This window comes from Nicotiana sylvestris, chromosome 1 (assembly GCF_000393655.2).
Source record: "Nicotiana sylvestris chromosome 1, ASM39365v2, whole genome shotgun sequence".
NCBI classification, from domain to species: Eukaryota; Viridiplantae; Streptophyta; class Magnoliopsida; order Solanales; family Solanaceae; genus Nicotiana; species Nicotiana sylvestris.
In genome coordinates this window covers 186934555-186953079 of record NC_091057.1, presented here as the reverse complement: position 1 = coordinate 186953079, position 18525 = coordinate 186934555, and the positions used below count along the sequence as shown (strand labels likewise).

At 38.9% G+C, this 18525-nt stretch overlaps 1 protein-coding gene across 5 annotated transcripts; it reads left to right on the top strand.

Annotated features, from left to right (window-relative positions):
- Nucleotides 1–409: 409 nt before the first annotated feature.
- On the top strand, nt 410–18168 carry LOC104248140 (serine/threonine-protein kinase ATR). Of its 5 annotated transcripts, none has more exons than XM_070172355.1 (18): nt 410–696; nt 793–937; nt 1683–1795; nt 2408–2745; nt 2871–2995; nt 4427–4571; nt 4675–5036; nt 5169–5241; nt 5316–5391; nt 6234–6546; nt 6828–8090; nt 9139–12523; nt 12605–13171; nt 14494–15117; nt 15258–15452; nt 15737–16009; nt 17191–17296; nt 17493–18168. In XM_070172355.1, exons 1-16 carry the CDS (start codon nt 546–548, stop codon nt 15902–15904), a joined length of 8043 nt encoding a protein of 2680 aa, XP_070028456.1. In that variant the 5' UTR covers nt 410–545; the 3' UTR covers nt 15905–16009; nt 17191–17296; nt 17493–18168. The 5 variants fall into 5 exon arrangements, with proteins under 5 accessions (XP_070028456.1, XP_009802643.1, XP_009802641.1 ...); XM_009804341.2 differs by having other exon boundaries at nt 4675–5241; nt 9139–11381; nt 11532–12523; XM_009804339.2 differs by having other exon boundaries at nt 4675–5241.
- Nucleotides 18169–18525: the final 357 nt, after the last annotated feature.

Sequence of the window (18525 nt, the reverse complement as noted above, 5' to 3'; positions counted from 1 at the left end):
CCCGTATATTTTCCCAAATCGGCCACTTTCAACATAACTCGTTTTCTTTAATTCGTGTACTCTTTATCCTTCATGACACTTCTTTATTGCTTGTTATAAATAGCGTAAATGCGTTAACCTCGAGATAATCTCATCCCCGAGTCCACGTCGGTTAACCGAAGACGAAACTTTTAATGTATGAAAACGCGAGATATAACATTTTAATTACTTTTAAAATTATGGCTATTTTTGAATGACCACTTGTAAAGCTGGCTATTTTTGAATTTCTCCAGTAAGGTGCATGATTTTTTTTTTTTTTTTTTTGAAATTTCTCATTTTGCTAATGCTATCTCTTAAACTAGAAAAAAGAGAAAAACCACTAGCCAAAGCGCAAAAAATAAAAATAAACAGAAACTATTGAAGGCACTGCTGGGGCGAGTTTCCCTCCAAATCCGACAAACGCAGGCAACCCGGTAAACACGAATCCGGGTCGACCCGATCGAATTAGGGAAGACAGAAAGAGTACAGTTTGAAAAAGGAGGGAAGCAAAGAGTGCACAAACGGCCATGGCGAATCTCTCGAGTTTAGTCCAGGAACTTCGAGAAGCAGCTTCATCATCTACACCTCCAAACATCCGAAACGACGAAGCGCTAGAGGTCCGATTTCGCGCCGTACTTCCCAATCTTCTCAATGCCTATGTCGTTCCTTCTTCTTCAGGTCTCAATTTATTTCTGGAATCTTCTTTTGTAACTCTGTATATCTATGAACGTTAAGTTAGTTGATTCCTTTTTTTTTTCTTGGTTTTTATTTTAGCGATAGAGAGAGAGGTTTTTGCTGTGCTAAGGCTTATAGCACACACTGCGAAGAACTTTCCTGGAGTTTATTACCATGGCAAGGCTAGTGCTGTGCTTCCGGTGATAGGGCGCATTTTGCCATTTTTGGCTGAACCTACTTTTCGGTAAGTTACTTTGTAACATTATACATTTTTCATAGTCGAGCAATTGCTTCCGTGAACCTGTGTTAGGACTGTAGATATTAAGTTTGAGTCGTGGCTATAACCCTCTGTTTGAAATCAGCTGCCCCAGCCTTGGTTGGCAGAGTTACCTGGCAATTGTGCTAGCGGTGGGTGTGAATTAGTGAAGGTGTGCACAAGCTGGTCTACACATCACTAATAATTAAAAGCTTACTTGAGTTTGTTAGTCTTGCTTGTGATAAACTCTTATTATCTGTTGGTAAGAAACACATAGCCTCTTTGCTCATTGGAATTTGGACCCTAAAGAAGAGCACATTTGTGTTTTCTTGCATATTTCAAGATTCTGAAGAGATAAGGAGTTAGAAGTGAAGTTTTATTTAGAGTCACCTCAGATTCTTTCCATGTAGTTAAGAGTACAGCTAACCATCATTCTGATATTTCCAGCTCTAGACTCGGAAATAACTATTATTGAGAAAAAAACTTTCTTGAATCTGTTAGTCTTGCCTTGCAGTAAGCTCTTTAATTATCTGTTGCTAAGAAACACGTAAGCGTGCTGTTAGCCTCTTTGCTCAGTAGAATTTCGACCCTTTATGAGAGAGCCTAGTTGTAGTTTTTTGCATGTGTCAAGATACTGAAGTGGTAAGGAGTTAGAATTGAAGTTTTATGAGAGTTACCTAAGATTAATTCCATGTAGTTAAGAGTAACGCTGACGACCATTCTGATTTTCCAGCTCTAGACACGGAGTGGTTATTGAAACAATCGGAGCCCTGTTATCCACTCTTCGCACAGGAGATCGAGATGCTTATCGGCAATTCTTTATGGACACGATGTCGGTGGTTGAAGGTACACATTGGAAATAGTTTTCAAGTAGTTCCAGTAGATCCACAAATTGCAATATGGATTGGTGGTAAATACTAAACCAAAAATTTCACTGTGACTAGAGTCAGCAAATTGCTAAAGTTGTGCCTTTGGAAGATAAACTATCCTCAGGTACATTAAGATTATTACGATCAGGTCAAAGGGAGCTCAAAGAAAACATCAATGCAAAGAATGACTGATGAGGATTGCCAGATAACACGGGAAGAGATAATTAGAAACAATGTTTTGACTTTGTCCTAGATAGAGTTAAATGGAAACAAACAATAGATATCTGTAACTAGCCGGTGACTGTTTGGATAAATGATTTTTGTTTTATTTGGCTTCTATCCTAATCGTAGTTAAGATTGAGATGTGTGCTTGAAGGTTTCTCGATTATGACTATGCTCTAACTGTCATGGACATTTTCCCTGAATTTTACTTGCAAAACGAATATGGTGATGTTATGCTTATCTTCATTGAGCTTGAGCTACGTAGTTTTTCCTAACTTCTATTGAGAAAATCAAACAATCTAGTAGACAACTTTCCTGCTCATTCGATTGCTTACCAGAAAAACTGACTTGTTTTTTCTTCATATAGATCTTCTTAGTGTTGCTTCACTATGTGATAAACCAAGCTCTACAGAATCAGGGAAAGTACTTTTGAGGTGTTTCAGTGAGTCATTCCGTGGAGGTTGGAGCAACCATGATACAACGATATTAAGTGATCTCCCCTTGTGTTGTAAGCCTTCCGACGGCAATGGCATTCTGATTAATGTCAAAGGCAAAGAAAGGTGGCAGCCTTTTGCTTCTTCTTCCATCAAGATTCTCTGTAAATGTTTAACTGAAGGAACCCTATATGTTGAAGGACTCCTTGAGACCTCACCTGTTTTATCTGCATGTACCCTTCTGTGTTATGGAGATGCTGATGTGCACATGGTTGGTACTTTCATAGCAAGCTATCTTCATAACCTTAATTATAGTTATTCATAGCTTGAGGTCCTTTATGCTCTGTTGTTTTACTTTATTAATCCGATGTTTTCCTTGTCAAAATTTCAATCAAGGCGTGTTTTGACTTTCTAAGAATCATTGGAGCAGCTATGAATCATGAAATCATTCCTGTTGAGAGATTGATTCAATTGATTACGACCATATTACACGGAGATGAGGATAAGCTTCCAGTCTTCAGGTAAAGTTGCTTAACTTTTGACTTTTGACTTTGGAGTTCTGATGCTGCAGGGGAAAAAGGTTGAACCTCGGCCTCCTCTAAATCTTGTGTAACATTGCTATTCCTCTCCTCTGCATTTGGCTCAGTGAATATGGATACTGGCAGAAATGTAGTTAACGTGCCATTCATATAGAAAAATAAAAAGTAAAGAATGGGCCAATGTGACTTTCTTCTCTGTTTAGCAAAAAAAGCAAAATACTTTTGTGTATTCTCTTTGCCTTTTAATCCGGGGATATTTCCTATTTGTTTTGCTAGTTTGTGGACTTAAATATATGAGAAAGATCCATAGTGTTTTTTGATCTAGGTTGAGGTTCTTATCCTGACCACACCCTTCAGCAATCACATAGCAACTTCGTGGCAACTTCTTCTAGAAATGGTTCATAACAAGGTTTTTTCCCCTCATTTTCCCCTCCCTGTTCTGGTAGAGGCTGGGAGCTATTCAGTTTTAGAGAGTGGTGTAGGACAGCTCTATACAGGTTGCATAGATTTTGCTATATGCAGCTAATATGAACAGTACCTTGGAATGAAATTCCTACCTGTATTTCTTGGAATATCTGGCAGGAGAGGAAGAACAGATGCTTTAATGATAGGAGAGGAAGCATATTTCATGTTAAATCTAGATGTTTGAAGAGTCTATACTTATGGTGTAGGAACTGCAGTGTATCTGATATAAACTCTATGATAGATCTGTTGTATTCCTTAACTATATAGAAGGAAACTTCTCAGTTTGTACTCTTTCTGGTATCTTCTTGGTACTCATTAATGAAATCTTTTACGTTTTTCATAAAAAAAAAAAGACCAGGGAAGGACAGCTACTGTGACTCTCCTCACGACTGCTTTTCCATCTAAATAAAATGTTTTGCTGGAATAAACAATGCTTTTCTTCTTTTTAATACATTCCATCGTAATTATATAAGAGAAGGGAAATGCAACTTAACAATTCTTTACAGCCTTTTCTGTTGTCGGAACTTGCCTTAGTTGAACCTGAGAGGGCTTGAGAATAATGATAAAGTAAGGGGTTCTTTTACTCTATTTGGTGCTCTGTGGAGCCACGTGGCTAGTTGCAAGCCCAAGTTTTCTCAAGCTTAAATTACTCAATGTTTAAGAATCTTGCTTTTGGACCCCCTATAGTATCTCTTGCTATGTAAACTAGATAATTTCCTTTGGAGTATCTTGCTGTAACACTTGCTATCTGGTTTTAATTGGTTTGCAAGTGAGGTGAGGTTTCTTAAATTTCATTCCGTGCATCTGCCATGGCCTTTGATATATACTCTATCTTAATATGAACTTTAAATTTTTTAATCTAAAATCCCATTTGCTCTGTTTATTCTGAATATTTCCGTGTTTGATTGTTTAATTTGCTTCTGCACATAATGCCTTCTTTCGCTGCAGCAATACAACTTATGATTCGTCCATTGGTGGATGCCTTCATGTATTATACTCCAGTTGTCCTGATGACATTGTTAGATCGACATCTGCCAATTTAGTACATATCTTTCCCCATTCGTTGCTTCAAACAAGAAGTCTTGAGCTGAAGGTGCACTGAGTTTTCGTCATTCTTCCTTCTTTTTAAGCAACCTGAATGAATTTGATTTTTGCCCTTTGATTTAATTGTTCTATAATTTGTAAACTTGTTTCAGGATGCTTTATGTCTTGCCTATACTCGTATTGCAAAGACTTGCCCCCCTCATATCTGGAGGCCTGAATCTCTAATACATTTGCTTTACTCACCCACACCTATCATGCCTTTAATCGAGTGCTTTCAAGTGGCTTTATCTAGGCTTTTTCCTGATCTTACTGGGGGTAAAAGCGTTAATAATGATGAAACAGGTTTATCTGATGTGCATGAAAGTCCAAGGGCTGCAGAGAAGAGACCAGGAGAAGACTTGGAGATTTCAAATGCCAAACTTCAGAAAATCGATGATGAAAATCGATGTTCCAGTATCAAATATGACAATGTGATTAAGCTTAGCTATGGATTTGGCTCTTTGGAGGAGAAACAGTATGCTGATCATATGCGTAGCTCAATGACTCTATTTATTAAACTTTTAAAGCCTCCAAGTCAGGAATCCAGTACTTTGGGCCCAGAAGTTGCATTGACAGCTCTTAGTACACTCTGTATTATTTTCTGCAGATATCCTCACACGGACCTTTCAATTCAAATATTCCATCAGATGTATGAATGGGTCCCTTGGGTGTGTGAACAGGTTGGTTGTCAGTTATGCATGTCATTTAAGTTATGAACTTCTTCGCCCCCATAATTATGGTCATCGTCATGCAGGCAAAGCAGAAATTTCCATTCCCTATTGATTTACATTTCTTTCTGGAAGCAATTCACAACCTATTGATCATAGCAGGTAAATGGTAGATATATGCTATTTCATTCTGCACTTCCGGTGACTAATCGTTACTATTAATCTATCAGGCAAAAAAATATTCATTGCTTGTAAAAACAAGGTCATTTGAGTGAAGTAATAAGAGTTCCCACATATTTTTGTTACTCTATGTATATGTGTGTCAATCATTCTTCCTAATTGGCTATTTTGATTGATGTGGTTCTGTGCTGGTATGCAAATTCTGGCAAATTGGAATGACTTATCATTTTTTGGCTTGCTTGCTCTTTCGATGCTGATACTTATTAAAGACCACATGTCAATTAAACGTGTTTGAATTTGTTGGGTATTAAGGCAGCAGCATATTTTGTACTAATTCTGAAGCTTCTGCCAGAAGAAATCTTACTGTTTAGTCGCTTCATAGAAAAACAAATATTACTGCTTAGTCCAACTACTAAAATGATATTCATCCTTGTGAAGCAACTACAGCCGGGAATAGGTTCTTAATTCAGTTTCTGACGTGGTACTTTACAGATAAGTGTTCTCAATTTAGTATTTGATAAATCTCTGTCATTTCTTCTTCTTGCTCTATTTCGTTTATTTGAACTAGCCAGCACTAGTATGCATATCAACCTAATTATCAACATAACTGGGGGCACCTTTGTGTTTTCAATGTGAATAATAGTTGAGATTTACTTACTTTGTTTCATAGAAATGAGAGTAATTTGAATTTCATTTGGTAATTTATGACATCCTCAAAGATGGTGTATCTGTGAGTCAATGAAAAGATAAGTATCAACCTTCCATTAACTGCTTTCTTTCTTTGTTTTTTTGTCTTTCCTTTTTAATACATAAAATCTATTTAGGATCCATTCCCACTGAGAGTAAATATTTCAAGACCAAGGGTGACAACTCAGCTCTTATGCAGTCATTGCTAAGGCTACCATGGACCAGATCTCAATCTACTGATACCCACTCGTTGTCGAAGGCAAAGATCATGTCTCTGCGTGTGCTGTCTAAAATGGGGCCTGCATTGCAAGGTGGAAATGATCTTGATATATTGGACTTGGGACTCCATGATACTGCTGAGGATGTCAGAATCGAAGCTGTCATTTCGATGCCTGTGATATTAATGTGGTCTGGTTTTGGTTTACTGAATCACATGTTCAAGAGGCTGGAGTAAGTGAGAAAAAGCTATATGTTTATGTTTTAACGTATATTTGTATGAACAACACCGGTCTATATAACAGTCAAAAGAGGTTTTTTAGCTGCTGTATGTTTCGTATTGTCACGTGGTTTTGTGCTTATCTGCTCATAAAATTAAACATACGAGCTTGTGCATATGGATGTGCAGAATTAAGTTGGAGTAATTTCATTAATTTTCTGCGTCTCTGTGTCTATAATGTCAAGCAATCAACCAGATCAATAATGTATTAGCTATTTCTTATATTGGTTTGCAGGATCCTGGAAAAAGAGGCAGATGGACTAATTAACAAAGTAATCCCGGAGTGTCTTGGTTTTTTGGCATGCCTTTATGCGTCCTGTACAACTGGTGTACTAACGGAATGCCAATGCAAATTTTACTTGCCAAAGAATAATATAAGACTAAATATGACGATGGATGACCTTGCGGGAGGATTTTGGTGTTCAAAGTGTGACAGAAATGATGGACTTCTGAACCCATCAAATTCAACTGTGTTGTGTCCTCCTTACTTACAGAAGAAAGAATCTACTAGAGATCATGATTATGTTTATTTACAATCCATCTTCTTCCGTCTTCTTTTTGATGAATCATCAGAAGATGTTCAGTTAGCTTGTGTACGTGTGGTTCGGAGGATACTCCTCCACGGAACTGAAAATATTCTGATTAAAACAAGATCTGAATGGTTAAAATGTGTTGATTTCCTACTCATTCACAGGAAAAGGGCCATTCGAGAATCCTTTTCTAAACAGATTGGTTTCCTCATTGAGGAACCTATTCTGAATTGTTTGTTCTTGGATGAGGGGGGCCACGAGGCTGCGAGCAAATCAAAAGAACGAAAGTTCATTGACAAAATAAAACACGCTTTGGAAACAGCGGATGATCCCCTGGTTTTTGCAACTCTTCTAGAAGCTACAGCTGAGATTATGAAGGTGGTTGATGTGCAGAGTCAGTCCTTTATGTTCTCTCTTATTTTATTGATTGATCAGCTTGATAATCCCCATGTGACAGTTAGAATAATTGCATCAAGGTTGATAATAAGGTCTTGCTGCTTTCATCTTAAAGGGGGATTTGAATTAATTCTTTCTCGTTTTCTTCATATTCGAAATGAGTTTTTCGATTACATGTCTATAAGCCTTGCTAGCAGACCAAAAATGGTTGAAGAGTTTGCGGGAGCTATTCTTGGTATTGATACTGAAGAACTTGTGCAGAGAATGGTTCCTGTAGTCCTCCCAAAGTTGGTCGTTACTCAGCAGGATAATGATCAAGCAATTTTCACCCTATATGAGCTCGCCAAGTGCTTAAATACAGATATGGTGCAACTAATTGTTAATTGGCTACCTAAAGTACTTGCTTATGCTCTTCATCGAGCTGATGGGCAAGAATTGCTCTCTGTTCTTCAGTTCTACCATGAGCAGACTGGTTCCAACAAACAAGAAATTTTTGCTGCTGCACTCCCTGCTCTTTTGGATGAACTTGTATGCTTCACAGATGAAGATGAGTCAAATGAGATAAGTAAAAGGTAATACAGCTTCAGAAAGCACAAAGAAGATTACATTATTGAGTTTGTTAAAGCATGGATTCTAATTTCTTCTTTCATTTTTGATGTGAGGGTTGGATAATTCTGAACTTTTACCTTTTTCTAGTGGGTTATTCTTTCTGGAGATCGAATCACAAATTGATAGTATCTAAAGCAGGTAGAAGTCCAAGTTTCTAGTATTACTATCATGGTGCCACCAGTTATTCGTTAATGTTCCATTCCGCCTGGCCCATAAAAAGGAATTGAGTTTCATATGAGGGATTATGTTGGAGATGGATTTACACCTCCGCTTCCTAACAACTTCTTCCTCTTTGGGGGGGGGGGAGGGAGGAGGAGGGGGGAAGTAAGAATGTATTATTAACAAAACCAGTAATAGATGCAGTGCTGGTTTATTCCTATGTTAAAATTGAAGGGAACTTCTGCCTCACGACATAAAACCCCTTTTCAAATGCTAAGACCAAGGCTTAGAGAAACTCTTCATTTTGGCAAGTTCTGATAACAAGACCTTAATAGTAAAGTTGCCTTTTCTGTCACCTTTTCATTTGATAGAATCAGCCTTCTGACAAACCTGCTGGTCCAATTTCTTTTGCAGTGATATTGATAGTACCCGCTGAAAGTGACTTTCCAGATTCCATCTGTTCTTGTTGGGCTACAGTAGTTTCTCAAGTGGAAAATCTGAAAAAATCATGAAATTACTTCCTCCTTCACAGGAATGTGACCAAGCAACTATCCTGCCGAAATTTTATCTTTCTTCCATCTCCCTCTTCAAAGTATAAATTTTGTTTGGAACTCTTTCCATAATTCCTGATACCTCCCACTCCATATGTATTAGAAACAACTTATAAGCATAGCGCACCAAGAACCTTCCAAACCACATTTAGCATATATAGCCTTTCTCCACAAGGCATCTTATTCATTTAAAACCATCCTATCAAGATTATTTAAAACGAAAATTAGCCAACGGTATTGCAGAAATCAACAAAATTATTGTCAGTTTTACATTGTAATAATGATGTTGCTAATTTCACAGGTTAATGAAGGTGCCTCAGGTGATAAAGGAAGTTGCTGGGATTCTAAGTGGTGACCAAGATATCCCTGCATTTTTAAGGAATCATTTTGTTGGTCTCCTAAACAGCATTGATAGGAAAATGCTGCATGCTGAAGATGTATCACTGCAAAGACAAGCTATCAAGCGAATTGAGATGCTGATAAATATGATGGGTTCCCATCTTAGCACTTATGTACCAAAACTTATGGTTCTTCTCATGCAGGCTATTAATAAAGAATCACTTCAGGGTGATGGTCTTTCTGTCTTGCATTTTTTCATCAAGCAGATAGCGCAGATATCACCATCTAGCACGAAGCACGTGATTTCTCAAGTTTTTGCAGCTCTGGTTCCCTTCCTGGAGAGAGAAAGTGAAAGTTCCTCCTCTCATTTGAATAAAATTGTGGAGATCTTGGAAGAACTCGTACTTCAGAATAGAGCTATTCTAAAGGAACACATTGGGGAGTTTCCTCCTTTGCCTAGTATTCCTGCTTTAGATAGGGTGAACAGAATGATAAGCGCAGCACGTGGAATGATGACCTTGAAGGATCAGTTGCGGGATATTATTGATGGTTTGAATCATGAAAATTTGAATGTCAGGTATATGGTTGCATCTGAGTTGAGTAAATTGCTCAACCTTAGGAGGGAGGATATCATGGCTTTAATTACTAAGGTAGGAGATGCAAACATGGATGTAATGAGTGCATTGATCACATCTCTGCTCAGAGGATGTGCAGAACAATCAAGGACGATGGTTGGTCAGCGGCTGAAGTTGATATGTGCAGATTGTCTTGGAGCACTTGGTGCAATAGATCCTTCAAAAGTCAAGGGATTTTCAAGCATGCGTTTCCAAATTGCGTGTTCAGATGATGATTTAATTTTTGAGTTGATTCATAAGCATCTGGCCCGGGCCTTCAGGGCTGCTCCTGACACCATTATTCAAGATTCTGCAGCATTGGCGATTCAGGAACTTCTAAAAATAGCAGGCTGTGAGGCATCTCTTGATGACAATGTGGTTGCTTCTACTTCACAGACAAGAGGCAAACGACCCGTAAAGTTGCTTGCATCTGTGGTGGATGGTAGTTGCACCGAAATGCAGGATAGGGGCCAGAGATTGTGGAATCGTTTCTCTAGTTATGTGAAGGAGATAATAGCCCCTTGCTTAACCTCCAGATTTCAGCTGCCAAGTATGTCTGATTCAGCATCTTCTGGTCCAATCTATCGCCCTTCAATGTCATTTAGAAGATGGATATTTTTCTGGATCAAGAAACTGACTGCACATGCAACAGCTTCTCGAGCAAGTATTTTCAATGCCTGCCGTGGTATAGTCCGCCATGATATGCAAATAGCAATGTATCTTCTTCCATATTTGGTCCTTAATGCAGTATGTGATGGTACTGAAGAGGCACGCTGTGGCATAACAGAGGAAATTTTATCTGTTCTCAGTGCTGCTGCATCAGAGAATAGCACTGATGTTAATGGTACAAGTTCAGGGCACAATGAAGTTTGCATTCAAGCTGTATTTACTCTTCTTGATAATCTTGGTCAATGGGTGGATGATGTACAACAGGAACTTTCACTTTCCCAGTCTATTCAAACTTTCAGTTCGAGGCAACAAGCTCTCAAGTCGAAGCAGAAGGCCATCAATCTGTCAAGTGATTCTGAGCAGGTGCTTATTCAGTGTAAACATGTCTCAGAACTCTTGGCTGCAATTCCTAAAGTGACTCTTGCAAGGTCATCTTTCAGATGCCAAGCTTATGCCAGGTCCCTTTTGTACTTTGAATCTCATGTGCGGGAGAAGTCGGGATCGTTTAATCCTGCCTCTGAGAAGAGTGGCCTTTTTGAGGATGAAGATATCTCATTCCTGATGGAAATATACAGTGGGTTGGATGAGCCAGATGGCTTATGTGGTTTTGCTTCCTTACGCAAGTCAAAGAGCTTGCAAGATCATCTATTGATAAATAAGAAGGCAGGAAACTGGGCAGAAGTATTGACTTCTTGTGAGCAGGCTTTGCAGATGGAACCAACTTCTGTCCAGAGGCATTCAGATGTTGTTAACTGCTTACTAAATATGTGCCATTTGCAGGCCACGGTCACCCATGTAGATGGATTAATATCTAGAATACCTAAATACAAGAAAACTTGGTGTATGCAAGGTGTTCAGGCTGCATGGAGGCTTGGAAGGTGGGACTTGATGGATGAATATCTTAATGGGGCTGATGAAGAAGGTTTAGTATGTAGTAGTTCTGAGAGTAATGCTTTATTTGACATGGATGTCGCTAAGATTCTTCAAGCAATAATGAAGAGAGATCAGTTCTCCATTGCTAAGAAAATTACTTTGTCGAAACAAGCTCTGATTGCTCCTTTGGCTGCTGCAGGCATGGATTCTTATGCGAGAGCTTACCCCTTTGTTGTCAAGCTTCACATGCTGCGGGAATTAGAGGATTATAGCTCTCTTCTTGGTGGTGAGTCTTTCTTAGAAAAATCATTCCTTCTATATGACTCAAATTTCTCAAAACTAATAGAAAGCTGGGAAAATCGTCTCAAACTCACACAACCATCTCTCTGGGCTAGGGAACCACTCTTGGCTTTTCGGAGATTAGTTTTTGGTGCAAGTGGTCTTCATGCACAAGTTGGGGAGTGCTGGATTCAATATGCAAAGCTCTGTCGTTCTGCTGGTCATTACGAGACAGCAAGTCGAGCAATTCTAGAAGCCAAGGCCTCAGGTGCACCTAATGTTCACATGGAAAAGGCTAAGCTTCTGTGGAGCACCAGAAGAGCTGATGGTGCCATTGCTGAGCTCCAACAGACCCTTCTGAATATGCCTGTTGAGGTTGTAGGCTCTGCAGCAATATCATCAATCACTAGCCTCTCATTGGTTCCATTGAACCCACAGCCTCTACATTGTGGTACCCAGTCTTCTAACGAGAATAGAGGTGTAGCCAAAACGCTCCTACTCTATTCAAGGTGGATACATTACACTGGTCAAAAGCAGAAGGAAGATGTGATCAGTCTGTACTCTAGGGTGAAGGAATTACAGCCCAAGTGGGAAAAAGGATACTTTTACCTGGCAAAATACTGTGATGAACTACTTGTTGATGCCCGAAAACGGCAGGAGGATAAGGAGCCGTGTTCCAAAGCTGTCCCAGCAAAGTCGGCTCTGGTAGCTGCCACAAATCTGAACACTGAGAAAAGTTGGTTGTCATATCTTCCTGATGTGCTCTTATTTTATGCAAAGGGTCTTCACAGGGGCCATAGGAATCTTTTCCAAGCCCTTCCTAGATTGTTAACATTGTGGTTCGATTTTGGGAGCGTTTATCAGATAAGCAGATCAGCAGCCAATAAAGAAATGAAAACAATCCATGGGAAGGTGGTGTAACACACATGCTTTCCTTTTTTGGTGTGATGCTGATTTCTTTGGATTCTTTTCGTAACTTTTCTTCTTTTGTAGGTTTTGAGCATCATGCGAGGATGTTTAAATGATTTTCCAACATATCAGTGGCTAACTGTTCTGCCTCAACTGGTTTCCAGAATATGCCATCAAAATGAAGAAATTGTTCGGTTGGTGAAATACATAATAACAAGTGTTCTCCAGATATACCCTCAGCAAGCCCTTTGGATGATGGCTGCTGTTACAAAATCTACGGTTCCCTCAAGGAGGGAGGCTGCTGCAGAGATTATAAATGCTGCAAGAAGAAAATCCAATGAAGCAGGTGTTAGTTCTTTGTTTGCACAGTTTGCTATGCTCATTGATCACCTAATTAAGCTATGTTTCCATCCTGGTCAAACAAAGGCAAGAACAATCAATATTGCGACTGAATTCAGTGCTTTGAAGCGGATGATGCCAGTAGAAATCATAATGCCAACCCAACAGTCCCTTACTGTTAACCTACCTACATATGATGTGAATACATCTGAGTCCATTACATCTGAAATCTTCTATTCAGCAGACCTTCCTACAATCTCAGGAATTTCAGATGAGGCTGATGTTCTTTCCTCGCTTCAGAGGCCAAAGAAAGTAAGGCACTTCTTGATGTTTTTACATTTTTCACCGAAGATTTTTTTCCTTCTATTTTGTTTAACCTGATGTGAAGTCCGCCAGACTGGAAAGAAAGGAATCTAAGATGCTTTGAACGCAAAGTAGAGAACATAAAAAAGGGCAACCCATTACACATAGCATCCGCGTTCACGCAGGGTCCAGGGAAGGGCCGCACCTAAGGGGTGATGTAGGCAGCCTACCGTAACGCAAGCATCAGTGGTTAATTCCACGGCTCGAACATACATAAGTTAAAATACAAATGTCTCTCTGTTATGGCCTTTCAGTGTGATGTGATGAATGTAAATGAAGTAGACAAATGTTGGGATTTCTTAGTCACTTTACATTGTAAAGAACGCAATCACTATCGTAAGCACTACCTGGGTGCTGCTTTTTTTCTTTTCCATTAATAAAATCTTCACTTACCAATCAAAATAAAAAGTCTGGGGCTTCTTTAATGTTCTACTGATAGCTTCACCCTCGCCTAGTAATTCTTCTTCCTTCCTCTTTAGTTATATAGCTAAGTTAGTATAGATACCAAATGTTTAACTAAATGTGATACTCTATTAAGTTCATACACCAAAGCTGTTGCTTTGTACAAATAGGGATACAGATGCTATACGATGGATGACTGCTTCAAAAGATGGTTTTGCACAGCAGATATTTTCTTTGATAAAAGATAAGGAGCTAATAAAGTCTAACAGTTGACACATACCATTTATAACTTCTTTGTCAAGTGTCCCACATTGATTGAGAGATGGGTTGATTGTCTCCTTATATGATCTTAGGCAATCCTCATGTCATAAGCTAACTTTTAGGGCTGAGTTAGGCTCAAGGTCCATTTCTTCACATGGTACCAGAACCAGGACCATCCCTATTATTGTGTCTCCCAATATTGGTCCGCCATTTTATGTTGTCCATGCTCCGGTTGGTAGGGGGCATACGAGGGGTGTTCGGTGTCTCATATTGGTTGAGGGATGGATGGTTTGTCTCCTTATATGGTCTTGAGAAATCCTCACCTTATGAGCTAGCTTTTGGGGGTGAGATAGGTTCCAAAGTTCATTTCTTTACACTCATTTACGCCAGAAAGCAGAAACTGGAAACAGATATACTTAAGTTGATGCGCTGGTTTTCTGCTTCCTTCAGAGCGGTAGCTATTTCTCTCAGTAGCACCCAGAGTATGCCTAATGGGATTGTGCAGAACATATATTATGATTAGGTGGATCTTCTTGCAATGGTTCATTATAATATGTCCTTCATATTTGAGCAAATCCTCATTTTCCCTTTTTTGTTTTGTTTTGCAGATTATTCTTTTGGGAAGTGATGGAATTGAGCGGCCATTCCTTTGCAAACCCAAGGATGATCTCAGGAAAGATGCACGCATGATGGAATTCAATGCTATGGTCAATCGTCTTCTATCCAAGTGCTCTGAGAGTCGTAGGAGGAAGCTTTATATTCGGACATTTGCAGTGATACCACTGACAGAAGATTGTGGTATGGTTGAGTGGGTTCCTCATACCCGTGGGCTTCGACAAATACTCCAAGACATTTACATAAGCGGTGGCAAATTTGATAGACAGAAAACAAATTCTCAAATTAAGCATATTTATGATCGGTGCCTGGGTAAAATGCCAGAAGATGAAATGCTAAAGAACGAAATCCTTCCAATGTTCCCTCCAGCTTTCCATAAATGGTTCTTGAACACATTTTCTGAACCAGCTGCTTGGTTCAGGGCTCGGGTTGCATATGCTCATACTACTGCTGTTTGGTCAATGGTTGGGCATATAGTGGGCCTTGGAGATAGGCATGGAGAAAACATCCTCTTTGATTCAACCACTGGTGACTGTGTTCATGTTGATTTCAGCTGCTTATTTGACAAAGGTTTGCAGTTAGAGAAACCAGAACTGGTTCCTTTCAGGCTAACACAGGTAAGAAGAAAAGAACAAAGATCTTTTGACGTATTAGCATTAGAAAAGAGTTTGAAATTTATCTTGGTAATCAGGTCAGAACTGAATTTTGTTGGGAAATTCTCGTTTTGTGACTTACTCGTTACATTGACCTCATGCAGAACATGATTGATGGCTTGGGCATTACTGGTTATGAAGGAATCTTCCTAAGGGTTTGCGAGATCACACTTTCTGTATTACGGGAACATAGAGAGACGCTAATGAGTGTCCTTGAAACTTTCATCCATGATCCTCTGGTAGAATGGACCAAATCTCATAAATCTAGTGGGGTGGAGGTCCAAAACCCTCATGCACAGGTTGGAGCTTTTATCTCGTCCTTAATATATGTGCTACAGTTTCAGTTATACTTTTGTCTCTGGTGACTGAAATCAATGAGTTTGATAGACAACAATTTCTTGTGTTGATGCCTTCGCAAGATTGTTATATATTTATAGTTACGACAAGAAATAACTGGGTTGAGTGCATGATTTGCATTAGTTGTCTTAAGCACAGGGATTCTTTCTACTAATTACTCTAATTGTACTTTACCACAGAAAATATTTTGACATAACTGCTAAATGGCTTTACTTGATATTTACAGCGAGCAATCAGTAACATAGAAGCACGGTTGCAAGGAATTGTCGTTGGTGTGGGAGCTGCACCATCGTTGCCTCTTGCTGTGGAAGGGCAAGCTCGTCGCCTGATTGCTGAAGCTGTTTCACATAAAAATCTTGGCAAAATGTATATATGGTGGATGCCGTGGTTTTAAACTTCTATGGTGCCCATTAATTGCAATATGTTTATCTGTCTCTCTGAATCCTGCAAAGTTGGTTGTGATCTTCAGCAGTAAGGCATCTCTGGGAAGATACAGTCTGTAAGTACATGCTCTGCCCTTCCAAATGTTCTATATAATACTCTTGATGTCCTTGTGAATCATTCGATGAGCATGGGTGTGAATGAAATGATACAGGGTGTAAAAGGATTTTGGAGGCACCTCACGCGGTTCGTATTAGTACCTTTCTGCTGCTAGTTTTCACAAATCTGCTTGGGAATTTTGAGACTGCCTAATTCCTGATTATGTGACTTTTGTTTGCACCTAATAATTGTCCCTACTGATTGCTTTTGGGAGCTTTAAAGGAAAGTTGAGTTTTTCTACTCCCTAGTGTCTGAAAGTCAATGATTCATTCAGTCATAAGAATTAAGAACAAGAAATCTAAAGAGTTTATCAGTTGATATATTCTAAGAGTTTATCAGTTGATATGTTCTACTTTTCAGGTTCTCCTTCAGTCACCTTTTTCAACAATGGCTTTTCGGCACATGGAAGTTTGATAAAGAAAATATCTAGTTGTGGAAAAGAATCTAACTCGTTATGAAATCCAAATATTTCAGTTATTTGAGGAGGAACTAGTAGTAATCCTGCAAGAAATGCCTGGCAATTTGCATATTTCGTTTTTATGCATTTGACCTAGTATCTATGTTGTTCGGACTCTCCGAAAATATCGCCGAGTGCGTGTCGGATCCTCCAAAAGTAATATATTTTTGGAGGATCCGACACGGGTGCGGCAGCATTTGGAGAGTCCGCGCAACATAGCCTAGTATAGCTTTATTATAGTTCTTAATCTGCAATTAAAGGATATATGGTGCATTAACTTCTTTTTTTTGTGTGTGTGGGAACCAAAAGACAGCAGTCATTTAGTTACATAATTATTACACAGTAATAATCAACAAATGGAATTACAGTAGTCAATATTTGCATAATTACAATCAACATATCTTGGTGATTCTTCATTCATCTAGCTAGTAGTGCAGGTATAAGTAATTGATTTAGGATTTAGGACAGGACTGATTATCACAAAAATCTTAGTCATTTTATTGTGGCTTTAACTTTCTGGATAATATATGAGAAACTAGTTGGAGTGGTTTTCACCCTTATTGCCCTGGAGATCTTGCACACACTTTTGAAAGCTTATATCTTTTTCTGCTGATGGATCTCGCCTTTTGTGCACAAATGAGAAAGTAATGGCTGACAGGTTGTAATACACTTTCAATACGCAGTATGACTATATTCTTGTAAGGAGATCCTCCAGTCTGCCTTGGAATATGCTTGCTTGCACTGAGTATGTTTTCCAAGCACCTGCAGAAATTTTGGTTGATTGGCTGGGTAAGAGCAATCCGTGCTGCAACTTTGTTTTGCCGCCGTCTTTGTTTTACTAGTGAATACTCCATGTATACTAGGATCTCAATGACTTTGGTTTGCTTATAAAGCCATCAAGAGAAAAGACTCTTGTATGCTTCTTACAGATTTGCTTGATATCTTGCAAATTCCTCTTATTTACTTCTTATCTACACTATTGCAGTTTGATTTGTTTCAGTCGGATTTGTAATTGCTGAAGATGATGTCCGCATGGAACCCCGATATTCATATGATAACCAAAATATTAGATGCTTGAATAGCTCTTGAAGAATGATTGTTCAGCAAAAATGCTGATGGTTCAGTGGCTGAAGATGATTATTCCACACAAGTTACATACTTCTCCTAAGCTGTCTCATTGATTATGACGACAAAATGCAGATGAGGGAGGGGTATTGGGGAACTGGCGAGGATTAATAAAAAGAATTTGACGCCAACCTGTTTTCCAATTTGGCATGGATGTAAGACCTGGGACGATGAGTCAGCCATGGGGTGATTCGAATCTTAGCCCCAGCACTCAGCCCCACATTAATAGAGGAAAGCCCTCAGAAACAGTTACGCCTGAACATAATTGTGCATAGTATTGAGGTTATATATTCCAATGCGGTGGCTTGAATGAAATCTGTGTTGAAAATTGAAATGAAGGTCTTGCAAAAGTTTGTTTCTTAATCCCTATGACCTTGTGCCCCATACATCTATATTTATTTTTCTTCCCTTTGAGGGTGAATTCTGTTTCTTTTGATCCCTGTATATATGAGCCTGTCTATCTTTATTTAGTTACTCCATTTTTTTATGTATCCTTAAGTTTGAATTCTTAGAAGAAAGTGAGGCTGATACTTACTGATTCGATTCAGTATATTTCTCTTCATGTAAAATATAAACCTTAAAATTTTCAAAACCTCCCCTCCCTCTAATTGGTTGTCAAGCCTATTCATATTGTAAAGATGGATGTACACTGGTGAAACGCAAAAATCCATTAGCAAATGTAAGTTTGTTAGGATGTATGCTAGTGAAACACAAACATCCAATTTGAATTGAATCGACATATGATATGAATAAACCCCAATTTGAGAATATATAATATGAATAAACCCCAATTTGAGAATATCATACTCGATTTCTTGGAATTGGACAGTGGCCTGTGTGTAAGATGTTCTTTTGCAATTGTAAGTTTATTTCTGCCGGTATGTAGCTTAAAT

Coding starts and splice junctions, on each gene's coding strand:
- LOC104248140 (XM_070172354.1), top strand. CDS start 546: ATGGCGAATCTCTCGAGTTTAGTCCAGGAACTTCGAGAAGCAGCTTCA. Junction 5,392..6,233: donor CAACCTATTGATCATAGCAG/GTAAATGGTAGA, acceptor AAATCTATTTAG/GATCCATTCCCACTGAGAGT. Junction 6,547..6,827: donor CACATGTTCAAGAGGCTGGA/GTAAGTGAGAAA, acceptor ATTGGTTTGCAG/GATCCTGGAAAAAGAGGCAG.